Genomic DNA, 19,644 nt, shown 5'->3' with positions numbered 1-19,644 from the left:
TTCACATACGTGAGGAGGAAAAATCATTGTTATGTCTCAGTCTGAATGTGCAATGTGTAAATTATAGTAATTTGTAATAAATAGTATGTACAGTAAGATACAGAACAGTCAGTAGAGCTTAGAAATACAGTTGTGTCAGCATGAATTAATCAGTCTGATGGCCTGGTGGAAGAAGCTGGCCCAGAGCCTGTCAGTCCTGGCTTTAATGCTGCAGTGCCTTTTTCTGGATGGTGGCTGCTGAAACAGATTGTGGTTGGGGTTATTTGGATTCCCAATGGTCCTTCATGCCCTTTTTACGCACCTGACGCTGTAAATGTCCTGAATAGTGGGAAGTTCACATCCACAGATGCAGTGCGCTGTCCGCGCCACTCTCCGCAGAGTCCTGCGATTGAGGGAAGTACAGTTCCCATACCAGGCAGTGATACAGCCAGCCAGGATGCTCTCAATTGTGGCCCTGTAAAAAGTCATTAGGATTTGGGGACTTATGCCAAACTTCTTCAAACCATCTGAGGAGAAAAAGGTGCTTACGTGCTTTTTTGCCACACAGCCAGTATGTACAGACCAAGTGAGGTATGTGTATACCAAGGAACTTGAAACTGTTAACCCTCTCAACCCCAGATCCATGTTAGTAGGAGCTAGCCTATCTCCATTCCTTCTGTAGTCCACAATCAGCTCCATTGAGGGACAGGTTATTCTCTCAACACCACTGTGTCAGGGTGATGACTTCTTCTCTGTAGGCTGCCTTATTACTATTTGAAATAAGGCCAATGAATGTAGTATCACCTTCAAATTTAATTAGCAGATTGGAGCTGTGGGTGGTGACACAGTCATGGGTGTATAGAGTGTAAAGGAGGGGCTTAGGACACAGACCTGAGGGGCTCCTGTGTTGAGGGGCAGAGGTGAGGGAGCTCACTCTTACCACCTGCCAACGATCTGACAGGAAGTTCAAGATCCAGTTTGCAGAAGGCAGGGTGAAGACTAAGGTCTCCGAGCTTCTCATCAAGCATAGAGGGAATTGTGGTGTTGAATGCTGAACTGTAGACCAGTAACAGCATTCTCACATAAGCATCCCTCCTCTCCAGATGTGTAAGGACGGGGTGTGTAGAGCTGTGGCTATTGCATCATCTGTCGATTGGATGTGTAGGTAGGCAAATTGTAGGGGGTCCAGTGTGGGTGATAACATACTGCAGATGTAGCCCTTGAGCAGTCTCTTAAAGCATTTGCTTATTATTGAGGTGAGTGCGACAGCACGTCAGTAATTCAAACATGTTACCTTGGTCTTTTTAGGTACGGGGACGATGGTGGATGCTTTGAAGCAGGAGAGCACTCTACACTGGGAGAGGGAGAGATTAAAAATGTCTGCAAACACACATGCCAGTTGTGCCACACATACTCTGAGTGCCCTCCCTGGGATACTGTCTGGTCCCGCAGTCTTGTAGCTGTTCACCCCTTGGAAAAATTTATATACTTCAGCCTCAGACTGAGGTGCAGGTTGCATCAGGGGTTCTGTGGAAGAAATGTTGTTACTAGCTAGATACTAAGGGGTTAAAGAGCTTTTTTACAGCAGCCTTAAACTGCTCCTGCAGGACTGCTGTAAATGACTGACTAGCTTGAGAAGGAGTAATCAAAGCACAATCACGTGATGTTCTGTTTCCTCTTTAATTGAACTGTGTAATTGTTCTCACTTCAAGGCTTGTACTGAACTACATATAAAGGCGATTGAGGCCTGAGCCCGGCCCTCAGTCTCCAGGATGTAGTATGGTGGTCAACTACTGCTCGTTCTTTCTTCCAGTCAATAACAGCTGATATCTCACCTTCACGTCTCAGAGACAGTTATTGATGGTGCATCAAGGCTGCAGGCAGAAATAGCTTTGAATAGATTTAGAAAATAGTAACCTGATTATATTTTTTTTTGTACTGTGCTAAGACGTGCAAAGGAGTTATCTGCTTGCATGCGGTATTTCACAAACATGCTTGGAAGCTTTTGATAACATACACTATGTCTATATAATGAGAAAAGTCTGTATACTCGGGGAGAGTCTCAAGAACTCTGCTTTAAGAGGTTGAGCTCTCCATGATACGTATCATGTTATAATAAAGACATTCAAAAGCGATCTTCCTTCGTGTCCAAGTAATACCTTTTCCGCAACAGGTTCAGTGTTGGCGATATCGAATCGAGTGTAAGAAAGAGTTAGCTCATCTGGGAGAAAAGCAGCCACGTTGGCAGTACCACTATGTTCAGCTTTGAAGATCTTGCCATAAGGTGTTGTTGGTGGAGAGTTGTGTCTGGATCTTGTCCCTGTATTGTCGTTGCCCTGCCTTGATGACTTGGTGTAGATCTTAGATGCATTTCTCAAGTTCCTGGTGGTTACCGACAGTAGAAGTTCTGTCTTGCATGATGAGTACAGCACACATGGAACTGTTGACCCAGGGTTTCTAGTTTGGATAGACCTTGACTGATTTTTAGGGGACAACATCCTCGATGCACTTCCGGATGAAGCTCATGACCCCTTCCGCAAATTCAGAGGCACTCTCATCAAGAAAGACGTTCCAGCTGACGTCATCAAAGTAGTCCTGCAGCATGAAAACTGGCCGGTCAGTGGTTGGTTTTAACTATGGCCACCTCTCGTTTCAGCTCCTGCCTGTACATGGGCAGAAGCAGGATGGAGGATGATCAGACTTCCCAAACAGTGGACAGAGGAGTGTTTAGTAAGCATTGCTGAAGAGAGAGTAGCAGTGGTTGAGTATACTATCTCCCTAAGTGCCCACCTGGATGTGTTGACAAAACTTCAAAGAGACTTTAGTCAACAATGTTCGATTAAAGTCTCCGGTGACAATGAAAGCAGCGTCCAGGTGTAGAGTCTCCAGCGTGCAGATGGTCCTGTACAATTCCTTGATAGCCAGGTCAGTATCAGCCTGCTGCTGAATATATACAGCTTTGATAATAACAGCCATGAACTCTCTTGGCAGCCAGAAAGGTCTACACAGCAGCACAAAGTACTCCAGATACAGGGAGCAAAAGGATTTGAAGACACGCACATTCTGGGGGTTGCACCAAGCATATTGACCATGAGGCATACCTAACCTCCTTTACTCTTCCTAGAGAGCTAAATTAAAGTGTTCCACAAAGCACCCATTTGTTACTGCACTGCTCCTGTGCTGTTTTGGTACTCCAACATTTGTACCCCAATTTTGGTGCTCCAGTTTGAATACTCCAGTTTTAACAATCCTCTTTTTGGATATTTCTTTTTAAATTATACTATTTATGTGCTCCTTTTTGAGACTTCTTACTTAACACTCCTGTTTGGCTTCTCTTGATTTCAGAACTCCCAATTGCAGTCTGCAGATCCTTTTTGAGTATTTGACCTTGTTTGCATATTCCAGATTTGGTTCTGCTGTTTCAATGCACCCAGTTAGGTCCACATATTCAGATACTACGACTTTGGTAGTCCATTTTGAGATTTCTTTGTTTTGGCCCTCCTGCCCCAGCACTCTTGTATGGTTGCTTATCTGCCTTGCCTGCTTCAGCATTTTTGTTTCAGCAGTTTCAACTGGGCATTCGTTTTTGTGCACTCCTCTTTGGAACTCCTACTTGGATAATCTTTTTACTATGCTTCTGTATCGGGATTGTAGCTTTGGCTCTCTAGTTTCAGCTCCGCCATTTGGACACAAGAGCACTCCTGATTCTGTGTCCCGATTTGTTAATACCTAGCTGGTACTCCTCACTCAGCACTCCTTTTTAGGTTCTTCCATTTTGGCACATTTCATTTCTCCAGTGTAGACCAAAACAGAGATGGAAAACTGAATGCAATGCACCAGCTTGAAAGAAATCCAAGTGAATGGGTGCTTCAAGATTCCTAGATGATGAGAAGTGATAAGGTAAGAGACCAGGTGTTGCAGCTCTTGAGGATAGATTGGAGAGTTATCTGAGAAAAGGATTTGGAAGATAGAAGACCAAAGAATCCATTTGGAACGCTGAGAAGAGAAGAGAGGTGAAGAATCATCATAGTGATGGAATCTCAGTGAAGTTAGAGAAAATTCTGAAGAATGCAGCTTTATGGAACGGAAAGTATTGTAAATCTGAAAAAAAAAAGAAAATGGTGAAAACGCTCAAGAATTAAAATAGTATCTGTGAAGAGTGACCTTGCATCAAAACTGGAAAAAATTAGATATGAAACACTCTTGAAATTGCAGAGAAGGCAGGACAAAACAGAGAGAACAACAGGGATGTTCGATAATTTTATAGACTCCAAGAGACAGTGAATGATACACGCCAGTAACAGCAGCAGAAAGGAGGAAAGAAATGTATATCTGAAGGAGATGCAGATTGGAAGGTGCCGACAAAACCTAAAATGCATGAACATAAAAATTGCTTAGTACTGGAAATGTGGTACATGCCTGACATGTTTGATTATCTTTAACCATTGCATTCAATATTAGATTTTGAAGGTTATAATGCACCAAGTTAGAATAAAAGGAGCTCTACCTCCAGCTTACATTGAATTTTGCTGGAATACTAGACCAGATATAAACAGATCTGAGTAGTACTGAAATGGACAGTTAAAGTAACTGCTAACTGGAAGCTTAGGATCATTCTTGTAAACTCTGTGAGCTCAGCCCGCTGCTGTTCACATTACTGATGCATGACTGTGTCACAGGATCCAGTTGCAACTGTGACAAGAAGTCTGCAGATGCCACAGCAGTGGTTGGCCTTATCAAGAAAGATGACAAGACAGAGTATAGAGAGGAGGTGGAGCAGGTGGTGGATTGATGTGAGAAGACCAACCAAAGCCTGAGCATGGAGAAGACAAAGGAAATCATTGTGGACTTCAGGAAAGTGCAGACAGAACGTTCTTCTCTGTGAATACATGGCTTCTTCATAGAGAGAGTTAAGTGCACCAAGTTCCTGGGAGTTCACATTACAGGTGACCACACCTGGTCCCTTAATATCACCTCCCTGAACAAGAAGGCTAAGCACCGCCTCCACTTCTGAAGAAGATGGAGGAAAACAAGGTACGCAACCCCCCCCCCCCATCTTAACTGTGTTTTACAGAAGCACCATTGAGAGTGTGCTGAGAATTTGAATTTCCAACTAGTATGGGAGCAGTCAAGCATTGGACCAGAAGTCCCTACAAAGGACTGTGAGAACAGCTGAGAGGATCATTGGGATCTTCCTACTATCCATCAGGAACATTTATCAGGAGCACTGCATATGCAGGGCCCTTAATATTATAAAGGATTCCATCCATCCAGTCAGCATCCTGTTTGACTTTCAAACATTAGACTATGATACATAAAAACAAGAACAGTCAGGATGAGGAACAGTTTCCATTTGGCTTCTGAACTCCCTGCTGTATCATATTCAAGGTGTCAGTGGTTAATCTTAGAATTTTCAATATTAATGCACTTTAGTTTGTTATTTGTGCGTGGTTCATCTGTAGATTTTATCCTTACCTTCATAAGTTATCGTGTGTTATGTGTGTTATATGAACTGCAGTGCTTAACACCCTGGTTCAAAGAAGTGTTGTCTCATTTCTATATCATTATATGATAATATACATGTATATAGTTAAATGACAATAAACTTGACTTGACTTGAAACTGAACAGAGAAGTTCAGTGATGCATTCACGTTGTGTTTGACTTCTTTAAAGCAGAAGAGAATTGAATGTAGAACACTGAACTGAAAGTACAGAGAAATGGTTGCTGTGCTGAAAGGGACTTTTGGGTCATTGAAGGACAGGAAGAGAGATGGTAAAACAGCAGTTTTTGCACTTTCTGTGATTGCATGGGAAGGTGCAAGGAGAAAAGGAATAGATGGTGATCAACAGTGGAAGAGTAGATCATGATAGTGCAGAGGAAAGAGATCCTTTAAAGAGCTGACAGAGGGGTGGTGATAAAGTTGCATTTTGTTGGTATCAAGTTCCAGAAAACAACTTTACTGGGTAGAGAGGAGGCTCAATTCTACCAACATTTCAGTAATAATATCTGTCCACCTTTCTTAGCAATCACCCAAGCTAAGTCATTCCAGTTCAGATTTTGAACAATTATTTGCTTGCAGGTTGAAATTTGCTCTTTTTTTCTTAAGTGCAAAAAATCTACTATCAAGATGGCACAAGTATAATTGTGTACTTCTATGTCCCAATCAGTGTCTGGTCAGATGTTGAGATTTTGCTGGAAGTACTATTATAAAATAACATCAATCTCCTTTCTACTGCTAACTCGAATCCTCACCTCAATACAGTCCGAATAATTAAAAGTAAGATTATTGTGCAAGAAAAGTAAGAACAATTTTCCCTCAGTATTACAGCAATATTTGACTGAGAACAGTGGACCAGGAAGAAAAAAAAATGTTGCCTCTACATCCAGTACAGTACCAAGGAAGAATTAACTATCAGATCCGCTATATTTTGAATGGGAGATTAAAATAAAGCCCACTCCTCTCCCCATCTTTGCGTTCTCCGATAGACATAGAAAATCCTGTGGCATTATTTCTAAACAAAAAATAATAGAATTACACCTTGCATCCTAGTTAGTATTTATCTTTCCATCAACAACACTAAAACAGATTAAATAGTCATTGTCACATTCCTGTTTATAGAACCTATCCATGTTTAAATTAGTTGCTGTTTAATTCATTGTGGGAGTAACTATGCTAAACTGTGTTAGAACAAACTAAATACAACTGTATTTTTCCCCTTCTTTTTAAACACTGCAAAAACTGGTGTAAATGACAGATAATCAAAAGATCCATCAGAAGCTGAAGCCAAACTTGACACAACCAAATCTTGTCTTTGAACAAAGCAAGATTCCTTAATCAGCACCAGTGTCCAAACAAAGATGTTTGACAGAAGAAATAAAATAACCCAATAATTTAAATAACTCTGACGACAGAGCCATACTTTGATACAATACCTTCTGGATGTTGAAAATTGTTGATGGCTTCACATGGATGGACAGCACCTGCTTCTTCCACAAGATCACCTGAAAACAATATTGTGGAATAGAGTAGCACCACTGCCTCTCTCTTTATTGACCTGTTTTATCCTGTCCTTACTGTTCTTTACGATTTCCCTTCCTGTTGTGAAAAGCATTATACTATATAAGTACTTTCTCGTCCTTTTAAAATACAGAGCCAGGGGAGAAAATTGTGGTATAAAACATGAAAGTAAACTACGGTGGATTGTGGGAATCTGATATTAAATCAAAATAATGAAAATTCGTAGCAGGTCAAGTTACATCTCTGAGAAATAAGCATGATTAATTTACTGATGTAAATACCGCCTAATTAGAGCAATGATCTTTTAAGCGCTGCAGCACGGGCTGTTTTGGGACGATCTCGTAGCCACGGAGCCCGGAGAGTGGAGAAGGCGATTGGTTAGTGATGACATCAGGGGGAGCGGGGAGCCCGGATGTTGCTGTGGTAACGGACGGCGGCGGCGGCAGAGATTTTCGTTTCTTTTCTGTGTCTCCGTGTTTACGGGAGGCGGTGTCATCGCTGAGGGCTTGTAACATGGAGGTAACTGCTGTGTCTGCCTTATGAAGGGGGAGAATTTACTAGTTTAGTCAGGATTTAGTATCCTTTCCCCGTCCGTGGCCACAGGCGTTTACGGTGATGGATGCCTGGGTGGAGGGAGGCCTACTGCTGGTCGCACATTGCCCTTTGCTTCAGGCCCACGCTTAATATAGCATCACAGATCTCTGTGCTGCATAAATGCCTGCAACTCCTCTTAAAGTGAGCAGTCCATCATTCACCGCCTAGATTTTAAATTCGTAAATTAGTTTTACTTGATAACAGCAAAATGTGACGAACAAGCAGATAAGACTTGAAAGAATAGGACCAATCAAGTAGACAGTCGACAAGTGTGTATGGAACCGGAGGAGATAGCAGAGGTACTTAATGAATACTTGATTCTATACGGGAAAGGATCTTGGCAATTGTAGGGATGACTTACAGTGGACTGAAAAGCTTGAGCATGTAGATGTTAAGAAAGAGGATGTGCTGGAGCTTTTGGAAAGCATCAAGTTGGATAAGTCACCGGGATTGGACGAAATGTACCCCAGGCTACTGTGGGAGGCAAGGGAGGAGATTGCTGAGCCTCTAGCGATGATCTTTGTGTCATCAATGAGGATGGGAGAGGTTCCGGAGGATTGGAGGGTTGCAGATGTTGTTCCATTATTCAAGAAAGGGAGCAGGGATAGCCCAATAAATTATAGACCAGCGAGTCTTACTTCAGTGGTTGGTATGTTGTTGGCGAAGATCCTGAGAAGCAGGGTTTATGAACATTTAGAGAGGCATAATATGTTTAGGAATAGTCAGTATGGCTTTGTCAAGGGCAGGTTGAGCCTTACGAGCCTGATTGAATTTTTTGAGGATGTGAGTAAACACATTGATGATGGTAGAGCAGTAGATGTAGTGTATGTGGATTTCAGCAAGACATTTAACAAGGCATATTGAGAAGGTAGGGAGGCATGGGATCCAAGGGAAATTGCATTGTGAATCCAGAACTGGCTTGCCCACAGAAGGCAAAGAGTGGTTGTACGTGAGTCATATTCTGCATGGAGGTTGGTGACCAGTGGTGTGCCTCAGGCATCTGTCCTGGGACACCTACCCTTCGTGATTTTTATAAATGACCTGAATGAAGAAGTGGAGTGATGGGTTAGTAGATTTGCTGATGACTCAAAGGTTGGAGGTGTTGTGGATAGTGTGGAGGGCTGTCAGAGATTACAGCAGGACATTGATTGGATGCAAAAATGGGCTGAGAAGTGGCAGATGGAGTTCAACCCAGATAAATGTGAGGTGGTTCATTTTGGTAGGTCAAATATGATAGCAGAATATAGTATTAATGATAAGACTCTAGGCAGTGTGGAGGATCAGTGGGATCTTGGGGTCAGATTCCATAGGACACTCAAGGCTGTTGTGATGGTTGACTCTGTCGTTAAAAAAGCAAACGGTGCATTGGCCTTCATCAATTGTGTCACTGAGTTTAGAAGCCAAGAGGCAATGTTACAGCTGTATAGGACCCTGGTCAGAGCCCACTTGGAGTACTGTGCTCAGTTCTGTTCTCATTACAGGAAGGATGTGGAAACCATAGAAAGGGTGCAGAGCAGATTTACAAGGATATTGCATGGACTGGGGAGCATGCCTTATGACAATAGGTTGAGTGAACATGGCCTTTTCTCCTTGGAGTGACAGAGGATGAGTGGTGGCCTGATAGAGGTGTATAAGATGATGAGAGGCATTGATTGTGTGGATAGTCAGAGACTGTTTCCCAGGGCTGAAATGGCTAGCACGAGAGGGCACAGTTTTAAGGTGCTTGGAAGTAGTTACAGAGGAGATATCAGGGGTAAGTTTTGAATGCAGAGAATGGTGAGTGCGCAGAATGGGCTGGTGGAGACAGATACAATAAGGTCTTTTAAGAGACTCCTGAACAGGTGTATGGAGCTCAGAGAAATAGAGGGTTGTGGATAACCCCAGATAATTTCTCAAGTAAGGACATGTTCGGCACAACTTAGTGGGCTGAAGGGCCTGTATTGCGCTGTAGGTTTTCTATCAGCACTGTTATGGGTCTTGCCATTAACAGCGTACTGTCCCTTTACATTTGATCTCCAAAGTGCAACACTTGGCATTTGACCAGGTTAAACTCCCATTTGCCATTTCTCTGTTCATATCTGAAAAAGATCTATATCTTGCTGCATCCTTTGGCAGTCTTCTATACTATCCACAATTCCACGTATTTTCTTAGTGTTGACAAATTTATTAACCCAACCATCTATGACGTCATTGACGTCATCTATGTAGTGTGTATCACTAACAGCAGGGGTCCCAGAATGGATCCTTGCAGAATACCACTAGGCAGAAATCTCCAGCTAGATTAAGTCCTTTTGACCACTGCCCTCTGTCTGTTACGGCCTAGCCAATTCTGAATTCAAACAGCTAATCTCCATGGATCCCTTGCATCTTCTACATGAGCCTCCCATGTGGGACCTTATCAAATATCTTACTGGAATCCATGTCAACAACATCCACAGCTTTGCCTCCATCTATCACCTTTGTCACTTCTTGGAAAAACTCAATCAATGTAGTAAAACATGACTTGCCTTGCACAAGCCATGCTGACTGTCCATGGTTTTCCAATGCTCTTAAATTCTTTCCCAAAGGATCCTCTCTAGTAACTTCCCTACCACTGACATGAGCCTCATTGTTCTATATTTGTCCATGATTATCTCTATTTTCCTGCTTGAATAATGAAACAACATTAGTTACTCGCCGTCCAGGACCTAGGCTGTGACTAGAGAGGACACGATCCCAGCAATCTCATTGCTTGCATCTCATGAGGTGTATCGCTTCAGGCCTTTGGAGAAACTTATCCACTTTAATAAGGAGAACGGGGGAAGATTGGTTACCCTTCCTATACAGTATTTACAAAAATTATTATTTACAACTTCAGTTAATTCATCAGTTTATGATCTAGCAAATTTGAACCTCTGTACATCTTAATGAAATAATCTTCTCTATTCAGCAATGTTTCACAGATGGACTCAAAACTATTGGAGGGCCATCTGAATCTGAATTGCATCAAGTGGAGCCATCAACTGGCCAGCAACTACAGAACTCTGAAGGTGGTAGTATGTGGCAAGTGACAGATATGACCCGCTTGCGTCGGTTTCTCTGTTTTGGTTCTGAGGGTGGGACATACACCACCAATGTGGAAAAACTTGGAGAAGAAAATGCTCAGGCCATATTGAGATTGATAGAAGAAGGTAAAGGGATTGAAGTTGTCCAGGAGATAAAGATATTTGGTACAGAGGGAAGAGTGACAACTCAAGATCCTATTTTGTTCGCTTTGGCTCTTTGCACACAGTACTCAGATATTTCAACAAAACAAGCTGCCTACAAAGCTCTGGCTGAAATCTGTCACATTCCCACCCATCTATTCACATATATTCGATTTAGAAAGGATCTCATTAGAGGAATGAAATGCGGTATTTGGGGAAGAGCCCTGCGGAAAGCAGTGGCAAACTGGTACAACAGTAAAGATGGAATGTCTATCGCTATGGCTGTTACAAAATATAAGCGGAGAGCAGGATGGTCACACAAAGATTTACTTCGGTTGTCACATCTGAAACCAGCTAATGAAGGTCAGTATAACAGAGTTATAGAGCACAGAAGCAGGCCCTTTGGCCCAACACATCCATGTTGACCCATTGGCCTTCCTGAATGTCCAATGTACCTGTGTTTGGTCCATATCTCATGAATGTATTCATGTACCTGTCTAAATGTCTTTTAAACATCATAGTTATTCATGTCTAAAACTTCATTTGACAGTTTGTTCCATGTACCCACATTCTGAGTGAAAACTCTACTCTCAGGTCCCCTTTAAATCTTTTTCCTATCCTTTTAAGTCTATAGCCTCTCTTTTTAGACTCAACCACCCTATGAAAAACACTATGACCATTCACCTTATCTATATCCCTTGTGACTTTAAGGTCACTGATCAGCCACCTACTCTCCAGGGAGAAAGTTGAAGCTTCTTATAGCTAAAATCTCTGGTCCTGTAACATCCTTGTGAATCTTTTCTACACCCTTTTCAGCTGTGTAGAATCTTCTCTATGCTTCTTTTAGCTAGGTGACCAGAACTGCACACGGTTGTCTCACCAACATCTCGTACAGTTGTAACATAACATTTCAACTATTGTATTCGAGGACCTGACCAGTAAAGGCAAGTCTACCTTCTTCACCACCCTGTCAACCTATTTTTCCACTGTGAGGGAACTATGTACCTAAACCCCTTGGTGTCTGTATTCTACATCAGTCTCCAAGGTTCTGCCATTTACTCTATAAGTTCTGGCTCAGAATCAGGTTTAATATCTTTAAAATATGTAATGAAATTTGTCGCTTTGCAGCAGAAGTATGGTGTAACGCATTAAAAAAACTATCAATTACAATAAGAAATACTTTAAAAATTAAATAAGTTGTGCAAAAATAGTGATGTAGAGTTCATGGGTTGATTAATTGTCCATTCAAAAATCTGATGGTGGAGGGTAGAAGCCATTCATAAAAGGTTGAGCGTGTGTCTTCAAGCTCCTGTACCTCCGCTTTGATGATAGTAATAAGACGATGACGTATCCTGGGTGATGGAGGGCCATGGTGAGGAATGGATGCCACCTTTTTTGAGGCATCACTTCTTGAAGATGTTCTCAGTGTTGGGGAGGTGAGTGTCCATGATTGAGCTGGCTGAGGTTGCAACCCTCTGCAGCTTTTACTGATCCTGTGCAGTGGCTGCTCTGTACCAGACGGTGATGTAACCAGTTAGCATGTTCTCTATGGTACTTGTGTAGAAACTTGTACATCTTTGCTGACATACCAATTTCCTAGCAATATGCAACACTTTGCACTTGTGGAAGTGAAATTTCATTACCATTTCCTTTGTCTATTTTTCCAGTTGATCTGGTTCCAACTGTAATAGAACAGTATAGCACAGTACAGGCCCTTCGGCCCACAATGTTGTTCCGACCCTTAAACCCTGCCTCCCATTACCTTAAATTCCTCCATATACCTGTCTAGTAGTCTCTTAAATTTCACTAGTGTATCTGCCTCCACCACTGACTCAGGCATTGCATTCCACGCACCAACCACACTCTCAGTAAAAAACCTTCCTCTAATATCCCTCTTGAACTTCCCTCCCTTTACCTTAAAGCCATGTCCTCTTGTATTGAGCAGTGGTGCCCTGGGGAAGAGGTGCTGGCTGTCCACTCTAACTATTCCTCTTAACATCTTGTATACCTCTATCATCCTCCTTCTCTCCAAAGAGTAAAGCCCCAGTTCCCTTAGACTCTGATCATAATGCATACTCTCTAAACCAGGCAACATCCTGGTAAATCTCCTCTGTATCCTTTCCAATGCTTCCACATCCTTCCTATAGTGAGGTGACTAGAACTGGACACAGTGCTCCAAGTGTGGCCTAACCAGAGTTTTATAGAGTTGCATCATTACCTCATAACTCTTAAACTCTATCCCTTGAGTTATGAAAGCTAACAACACCCCATCAGCTTTCTTATCTACCTGTGAGGTAACTTTCAGGGATCTATGGACATGATCCCCCAGATCCCTCTGCTCCTCTACACTACCAAGTATCCTGCCATTTACTTTGTACTCTGCCTTGGTTTGCCCTTCCGAAGTGTACCACCTCACACTTCTCTGGTTGGAACTCCATTTGCCACTTCTCAGCCCACTTCTGTATCCTATCAATGTCTCTCTGCAATCTTCTGACAATTTTCTACACTATCCACAACAGCACCAACCTTTATGTCATCTGCAAACTTGCCAACCCACCCTTCTACCTCCACATCCAGGCCATTAATAAAGATCACGAAAAGTAGAGATCCCAGAACCGATCCTTGTGAGATACCACTAGTCACAACCCTCCAATCCTCCACCACGACCCTCTGCTTTCTGCAGGCAACCCAATTCCGTATCCACCTTGCCCAACTTCCCTGTTTCCAGTGTCAATTGCCTGGATGAAAGTACACTTCTGTGATGTCTTGTTTATCCAATCACATTCAAAGAATCACCAGAATTGTTTAATGCTTCAGCCAATACTCTTGTGTTTTTTAATAGTGCATAGTTTGTACTTAATATTTCCTATTTTTCATCCATATGCTTTGCAGTATGATCTGAGGACATGGCATCAGTTTCCACATGTACACAGATGTCATCTAGCTTTATATCACAACCAGCTCTGTTGACACCTCAACTATCAAAATTCCCGGATTAACACCAAACATTAGGCAAGGACAAACTTTCTTCCACCATAAAAGACTGACCCAGCACATGATTCATCTAAAGCCCTGTCACTCATTCTATTTCTTGCCCACTTTCCCTCACATTACCTGTGTATTGACTGAAAATGAGCCACGCTGTTAACCTTGGTGTCTCTTTGGATCTTGTGCTAAAGCAATAGCAAGGACCATATGTGTCAATCTTTCTAATTTCAATAACTCCTTTTCTGCCTCAGTCCATCTGCTGTTGAATCCCTCACTCCTGCCTTTTGTTACTTAATAGACTTATTAATTCCACCATATTCCTGTCAGACTTCTAAAGCCCCCAGTAGGGCATCGGCTGCCTGCAGCAGTCTTCCAGAGTCATCTGTCCTGGGCTAGTCTTCATGTTGTTGCCAGATGTAGCCCATCTTCGAATATCCTGACTCTCCCAGGGATGAGAGCCTTGGATCTTCTGTTGACATTTCTGTAGCTCTGGGATTTTGTGCTTTGGGGTTGCTGGCCACATGCCCAACCCTGCTTCTTTCAGAGCCAGGCTTGGACATTTCATGGTGGAATTATTCCTGTCAGACACTCCATTTTTCTTCTATGAACTTGGATAACAACGTTTTTAAGTAGTATTCTAATTTGCTGCATGTACCCAACTCATAAGACTGTATTTGCCAAGTTTTATTAAGTCTTGGACAACAATTTTACCTCTGATTGTAAATTTTTGAAAGGACCCTTCCCTTCTAATATCTGTAATCCATTCTATGCCCATTACTCTCCCAGCTATCTGTATTTCAAAACTAGCTTCTTGAGTAGCCTTGAATTTAATTGTTCTGTAACAAGTGGCCAGACCTTCAGCTGCTGATATCCTGTGCTCTGTGATTAACAAGCACACATGTAGGAGCAGAAATAGGCCATTTGGCACATCGAATCTGCTCTGCCATTTAATCATGGCTGATTCAGTTTAACTCTCAGCCCCAATCTTCTGCCTTCTCCCTGTATCCCTTCGTGCCTTGACCAATTAAGAATCTATCAACTTCTGCCTTAAATATACAGAAAGACTTGGCCTCCACAGCTGCCTGTGACAAAGAATTCACAGATTTGCTACTGTGGCTAAAGAAATTTATCCTCATCTCTGTTCTAAAAGGATACCCCTCTATTCTGAGGCTAACTCCTCTGGTCTTTGATTCTCACACCATCCTCTCCACATCCACTCCATCAAGGTCTTTCACCATTCGATAGGTTTCAATGAGGTCAGCCCTCAATCTTCTAAATTCCAGTGAATACAGGCCCAGAGCTATCAAACACTCTTCATATGACATCATTCAATCCTGGAATATTTTTCTTGAACCTCCTTTGAATCCTCTCCAGTTTCAGCACATTCTTTCTAAGTGGCCAAAACAGCTCACAATACTGCAAATGAGGCCTCACAAGTGCTTTATAAAGTGTGAACATTATGTCTTTGCTTTTAAATTCTAATCCTCTTGAAATTAATACTAACGTTGTATTTGCCTTTCTCACCATAGATGCAGCTTGTAAATTAACCTTTAGGGAGTCCTGCTCAAGGACTCCCAAGAACCTTTGTGCTTCAGTTCTTTGTGTTTTCACTCTGTTTAGAAAATAGTCAACCCTTTCTTTTACCAAAGTGCATGACCATACACTTCCCAATACTATATTCCATCTGCCATTTCTTTGTTCATTCTCCTAATCTCTAAGCCATCTGACATTCTACCCTCTTTTCTCCTTAAAACTGTTTTAAAGTGTTGCCCTTTAAACATTGTTTCTTGAAGCAAAACTTGCTTTTGAAACCTGGCAATCTTCTTTATCCTATCAATGTGTCAGTTTCAGGTATTTTCCCTCATTTCTATGTTTATGGCAGATTTTTTTTGTCAATTGATCTCGTTTGTAACATTTTCTATTCTTTGTTTCTTGCTGTTTTTCATAATACAATTTTTAAGAAGTTTAAATGTCTTGAAGTTATTTTCCTTTTATTCTGTAACTGGTATTTTTAAGATCGTTATCCTTCCAATTTCAGGAAAAGTCAGCTTAACGCTGTTATGAATTATATTCTGAAGTTTGGCCCAGTAAAAGCAATCGGGGTTGTTGAGCTGAGAGGGTTGATAGTTCCTTACCACTTTTTTTTTCCCAAGAATGTTTGGTTTGCAATTTGTGAGTGTACATATGTTAATGTAAAATTAACAAAACATAAACTGCAACCTTAAAGTTTGATTTTGCTATTGGACCTTTAATGACATTTTTCATAAATTGCTGATATGCTGCAGTGATGACACAAACAGGTGACCATGGGAAAAGCAATAACCTTTCTTAATAAAATTGTTAATTTTGATTGTGCAATTCAGAGTGATTTTAAAAAGTCAGGATTGCTTGCAACTAAACAGCTAGTCAGTAGTAGTTACTAAAGTAAGATGAGGTCTGTATTTGCATACTCGTGTTTGAAATGGTTAAGCCGTTTGAATTCATCGCCAGAAGATGAGGCCTCATTCTTTTAAACTCACTCCCATTTTAATATTTATTTGGCATTTGCAGTGAAATGCCAGCATAACTATCATCAATGCCTGATGAAATAGCTGCTTAGTTTGATTTTCCCAGGTACATGTGCATAATAAATGCATTTGTCTTGAATTTGCTGACTATTCTTTGGAAGCTTTTTCCCAACTGCACCCTGTTATTTCATCTCATAGAAACCAGTGGTCAAGTAGGATCAGCATATTCAGTTTTTGACAGATTTCAGTCAGCTGAGTCAGGGTGTGGATAGTTGTCTGCTTTTCTTGGCTGTCATTGCACACAGTTCATCTTTCCTCAAGTCCTTGCCACTGAGGATAAGGCTGGCAATCCACAGGAACTTGGCACTGGTAAATCCCAGGAGGCATTCATAACATGGAGGAAATTTCACCCAGTTTTTGCCACGTAGACTTTTCAGTTTTAACTTCTGATTGCAACTTGATAAAAATATAATTTAAACTTCCCTTGCTTAGCTTCACTGATTGTGTGGGATTTTGAATCTCTACTGTTATTTCACTTGGCTATGACTGGTTTGCTGCTAAGAGATAAAATGTGGTGACACTATATACTGAAATTGCTTTGGTATTCTTTGTACTCTTGTGAAGATCTCTGGTCAAGATCACCTAATTTGACTGAGAAGAAAGATGTGGGTTTTATTGGATAGATTTGGTAGGAAGCCTGTAATATATATGTCTATTGAAAATTTAACCAATAACATTTGTAGTTAAATTATATTTAATTGATAGTAAATATCGATAATCGTAAGAGCTGTCTCCTTAATTTGGAGTAGTGAATCTTCTGTTCTTTTCCAAGGCATTTCTCTGGGAACCTCCTTCCACTTTTGTTTGGGTTCTGAGGTGAAGATCTCAGTGGGGTAATGGATGCATATTGAGGTGGGAGAATGGGTAATGGTGGTAATGGAAATGGGAGGTTCTGATTGTGTAGTACTGCCCTGTGCTCTAGACAAAGGGACTTCTAGTTTACAGAAGATCCCAAATGCTCCTTCTCCATTTTGATTGATCATAACCACGGATTCCATTAGTTCCTCAATGCTGATATTGGTTTGCTTATCTTGCTAGTTTATTTGGAGAATTTTTGGAGAGAGTTTTAGTTGTGTTCAGTACATTGAAGTGCCTGCTATTAATCGTCCCTCTTCAGAGGATATGTCATCTGCTTCCAAAGCCTTGTTATTTTCCATTTGGAAATTAGCCTTTTTGATTACTTTTACTTCGAGGCAACATTGGATAGTTTGCCGTAGGGTGGAATCAAAAAGTAGATCATGACTGAAGAGTTATGTAGTTGACTGACTATCCTCGATAATTTGTCTTCTGTCCTTGGTTATTGAGGCTATGTCCATGTTTCAAAAAATAACGGGTATGTACCCTATTTAAATGTACAATTCAATTTGCAATGTTAGCCACTTTAAAGATGTAGTTGAAATGCAATGAACAAAGTGAAAGTAAAATTGGATATTTCAGCAAAATGTAGGCAAATTAAACACACGAGGCTAAATTGAGTTAATTTTTTGGGTGAAATTTTAACTTGAATATAGAGCAGCTTTGATTTACAATGAATTATGTATAGTGGGTATAGATTCACTGCATATTAAATAGAGAACACATAAAAATGTTCCAAGTGAAGCTGGAGAATGGCATTTTAAATCAATTTGCTATATTTTATAGATCTCACTCTGGTCACAAAGTATGTTATGAAGGGTTGGAAAGAAGTTGAAGAAGCGTACAAGGATAAGGAAAACTCAGATGGAATTCAGCGATTGTTGAAGTACTTTGAAGCTTTAGAAAGGGTAAAGATGACCCAAGATGAACAGGAGGTTGCTCATCTTATTGAAGAGTACAGATTGGTCAGAGAGCACCTACAGTCTAATCACCTGAAGTCACGGGAGGTGAGTAAGTAAATGTTTTTTTCTTTGGGGAATGAAAATAAAGCCCAAATTTAGTTTTTTTTAATGTAGCTGATATTTGTGTAACATCTTTAATGGTAGTTGTAGAGTATATGTAAATCAAGTAAGGAACTATTTCCTTTCCAAGTTGTATTGTCTTTCCATTGAATTATTTGCTTACATGTAATTCAGGGATGCATTTTCACTGGCTTTCTCTTAATTCGTTATGATACTTGAGCAGTAGCAGAATTAATGCTGGCCAGTTGGTAAATGCAGAGTTTGACTATCAGTCAATTATGAATTAATTTACTTGTAATTACTTGCACTTAAATTTACATGCCTTTTAAAGTTTACAAATATATGAATACTGTAAGTCGTTTCAGTACTCCATAAGGTTATGTAGATAAAATTCTGATTTGTGTATTATGATAAATATAATATCACAAATTGCTTCCAGCACCAGTGTCAAACCTGCATTTGCCAACTTGGTTGCGAACTGTTGTCCAGATAAAATCTGTACAGCCTTCTGTGTTTTTATGATTTGTTTTGAATGAATTTAGAACAAAGTGTAATGACTAAAATTTACTGAGCAAATTCATCCATATTTTCTCTCCTCTTTGACTCTCCATTTCCCATAGCTGGAATGGTACCACTGAATATTGTATATTTAAATGTAAAGTGTTTAACTATAGATGCAATTGCAGTATCTGTTGTATTCAAATCAATTTGTATATTTTTGTAGCAGAACAATATTTTGCTTTAATATCTTAGGTGTGGAAGGCATTACTGAAGGATATGCCTATTATTGTAATTCTTAAAAATTTGGGGAAGATGACGACAGATTCCATTCTTAAGCCTGGAAGTGAAGAAGTTACTATGTTGTGTGAAAGGTTGAACGATGAGACTGTGTTAAAGAAGGTATGGTCCTATTTTTCAAAATCTTACTGATCTAACCAATCTGTCTCCAATCAGATCTGAGAAAAAGAATTTCTACATAAAAGCAAGTTACTCTGTGATATTTTCCTGTGATTAAGCCATTTTGGTGTATGGAAATGCATGCATTTTTGTATTTTACAGCTGATACTGCATGTACTGGGAATATTCTTATTTTGTGGGATGTACGTGGGTATTACATTACATTGCATTGCTGTTATATACATGTATTCAAATGTACACTTGAAAAATATTTTTTGGGTTGGCATTGTTAAACCAGTTGGTTTATGTGATATTCAAAATTGTAACCAAGGTTTTTTATTTCAACAAATGATCAGAACTGAAACAGATCATTTGGCCATCATCTCATTGTTTTTGTGGATCCTATTTGTTTGTAGATGAGTTGCTTGCCATTTTACCTAGATTCTAACGGTAACTAGGTTCAAAATAGAGTTTGGATAGAGAGTACCCAACGTCAGGTAATATTGCCGGACAAATGCAAATTATTTTTATTCTTCT

The 19,644-nt window shown here is 40.6% G+C and overlaps 1 protein-coding gene across 4 annotated transcripts in view; it reads left to right on the top strand.

Moving 5' to 3' along the window:
• The first annotated feature begins 7,397 nt into the window (after positions 1-7,397).
• The window catches only part of ro60 (Ro60, Y RNA binding protein), a 50,366-nt gene continuing 38,119 nt past the window's right edge, over positions 7,398-19,644 (top strand). For 2 of the 4 annotated variants that reach the window (XM_059984718.1, XM_059984717.1), the window contains exons 1-4: positions 7,398-7,518; positions 10,523-11,141; positions 17,975-18,195; positions 18,964-19,110. In XM_059984718.1, the coding sequence (XP_059840701.1) occupies positions 7,513-7,518; positions 10,523-11,141; positions 17,975-18,195; positions 18,964-19,110 (993 nt within the window). In that variant the 5' untranslated portion in view covers positions 7,398-7,512. Of the gene's footprint in view, positions 7,519-10,522; positions 11,142-17,974; positions 18,200-18,963; positions 19,111-19,644 lie in introns of those variants that run through there. The other 2 variants (XM_059984719.1, XM_059984720.1) reach the window with 2 other exon arrangements.

This window comes from Hypanus sabinus, chromosome 11, assembly GCF_030144855.1.
Source record: "Hypanus sabinus isolate sHypSab1 chromosome 11, sHypSab1.hap1, whole genome shotgun sequence".
NCBI lineage: Eukaryota > Metazoa > Chordata > Chondrichthyes > Myliobatiformes > Dasyatidae > Hypanus > Hypanus sabinus.
This window is presented reverse-complemented; position numbering and strand designations above follow the sequence as displayed.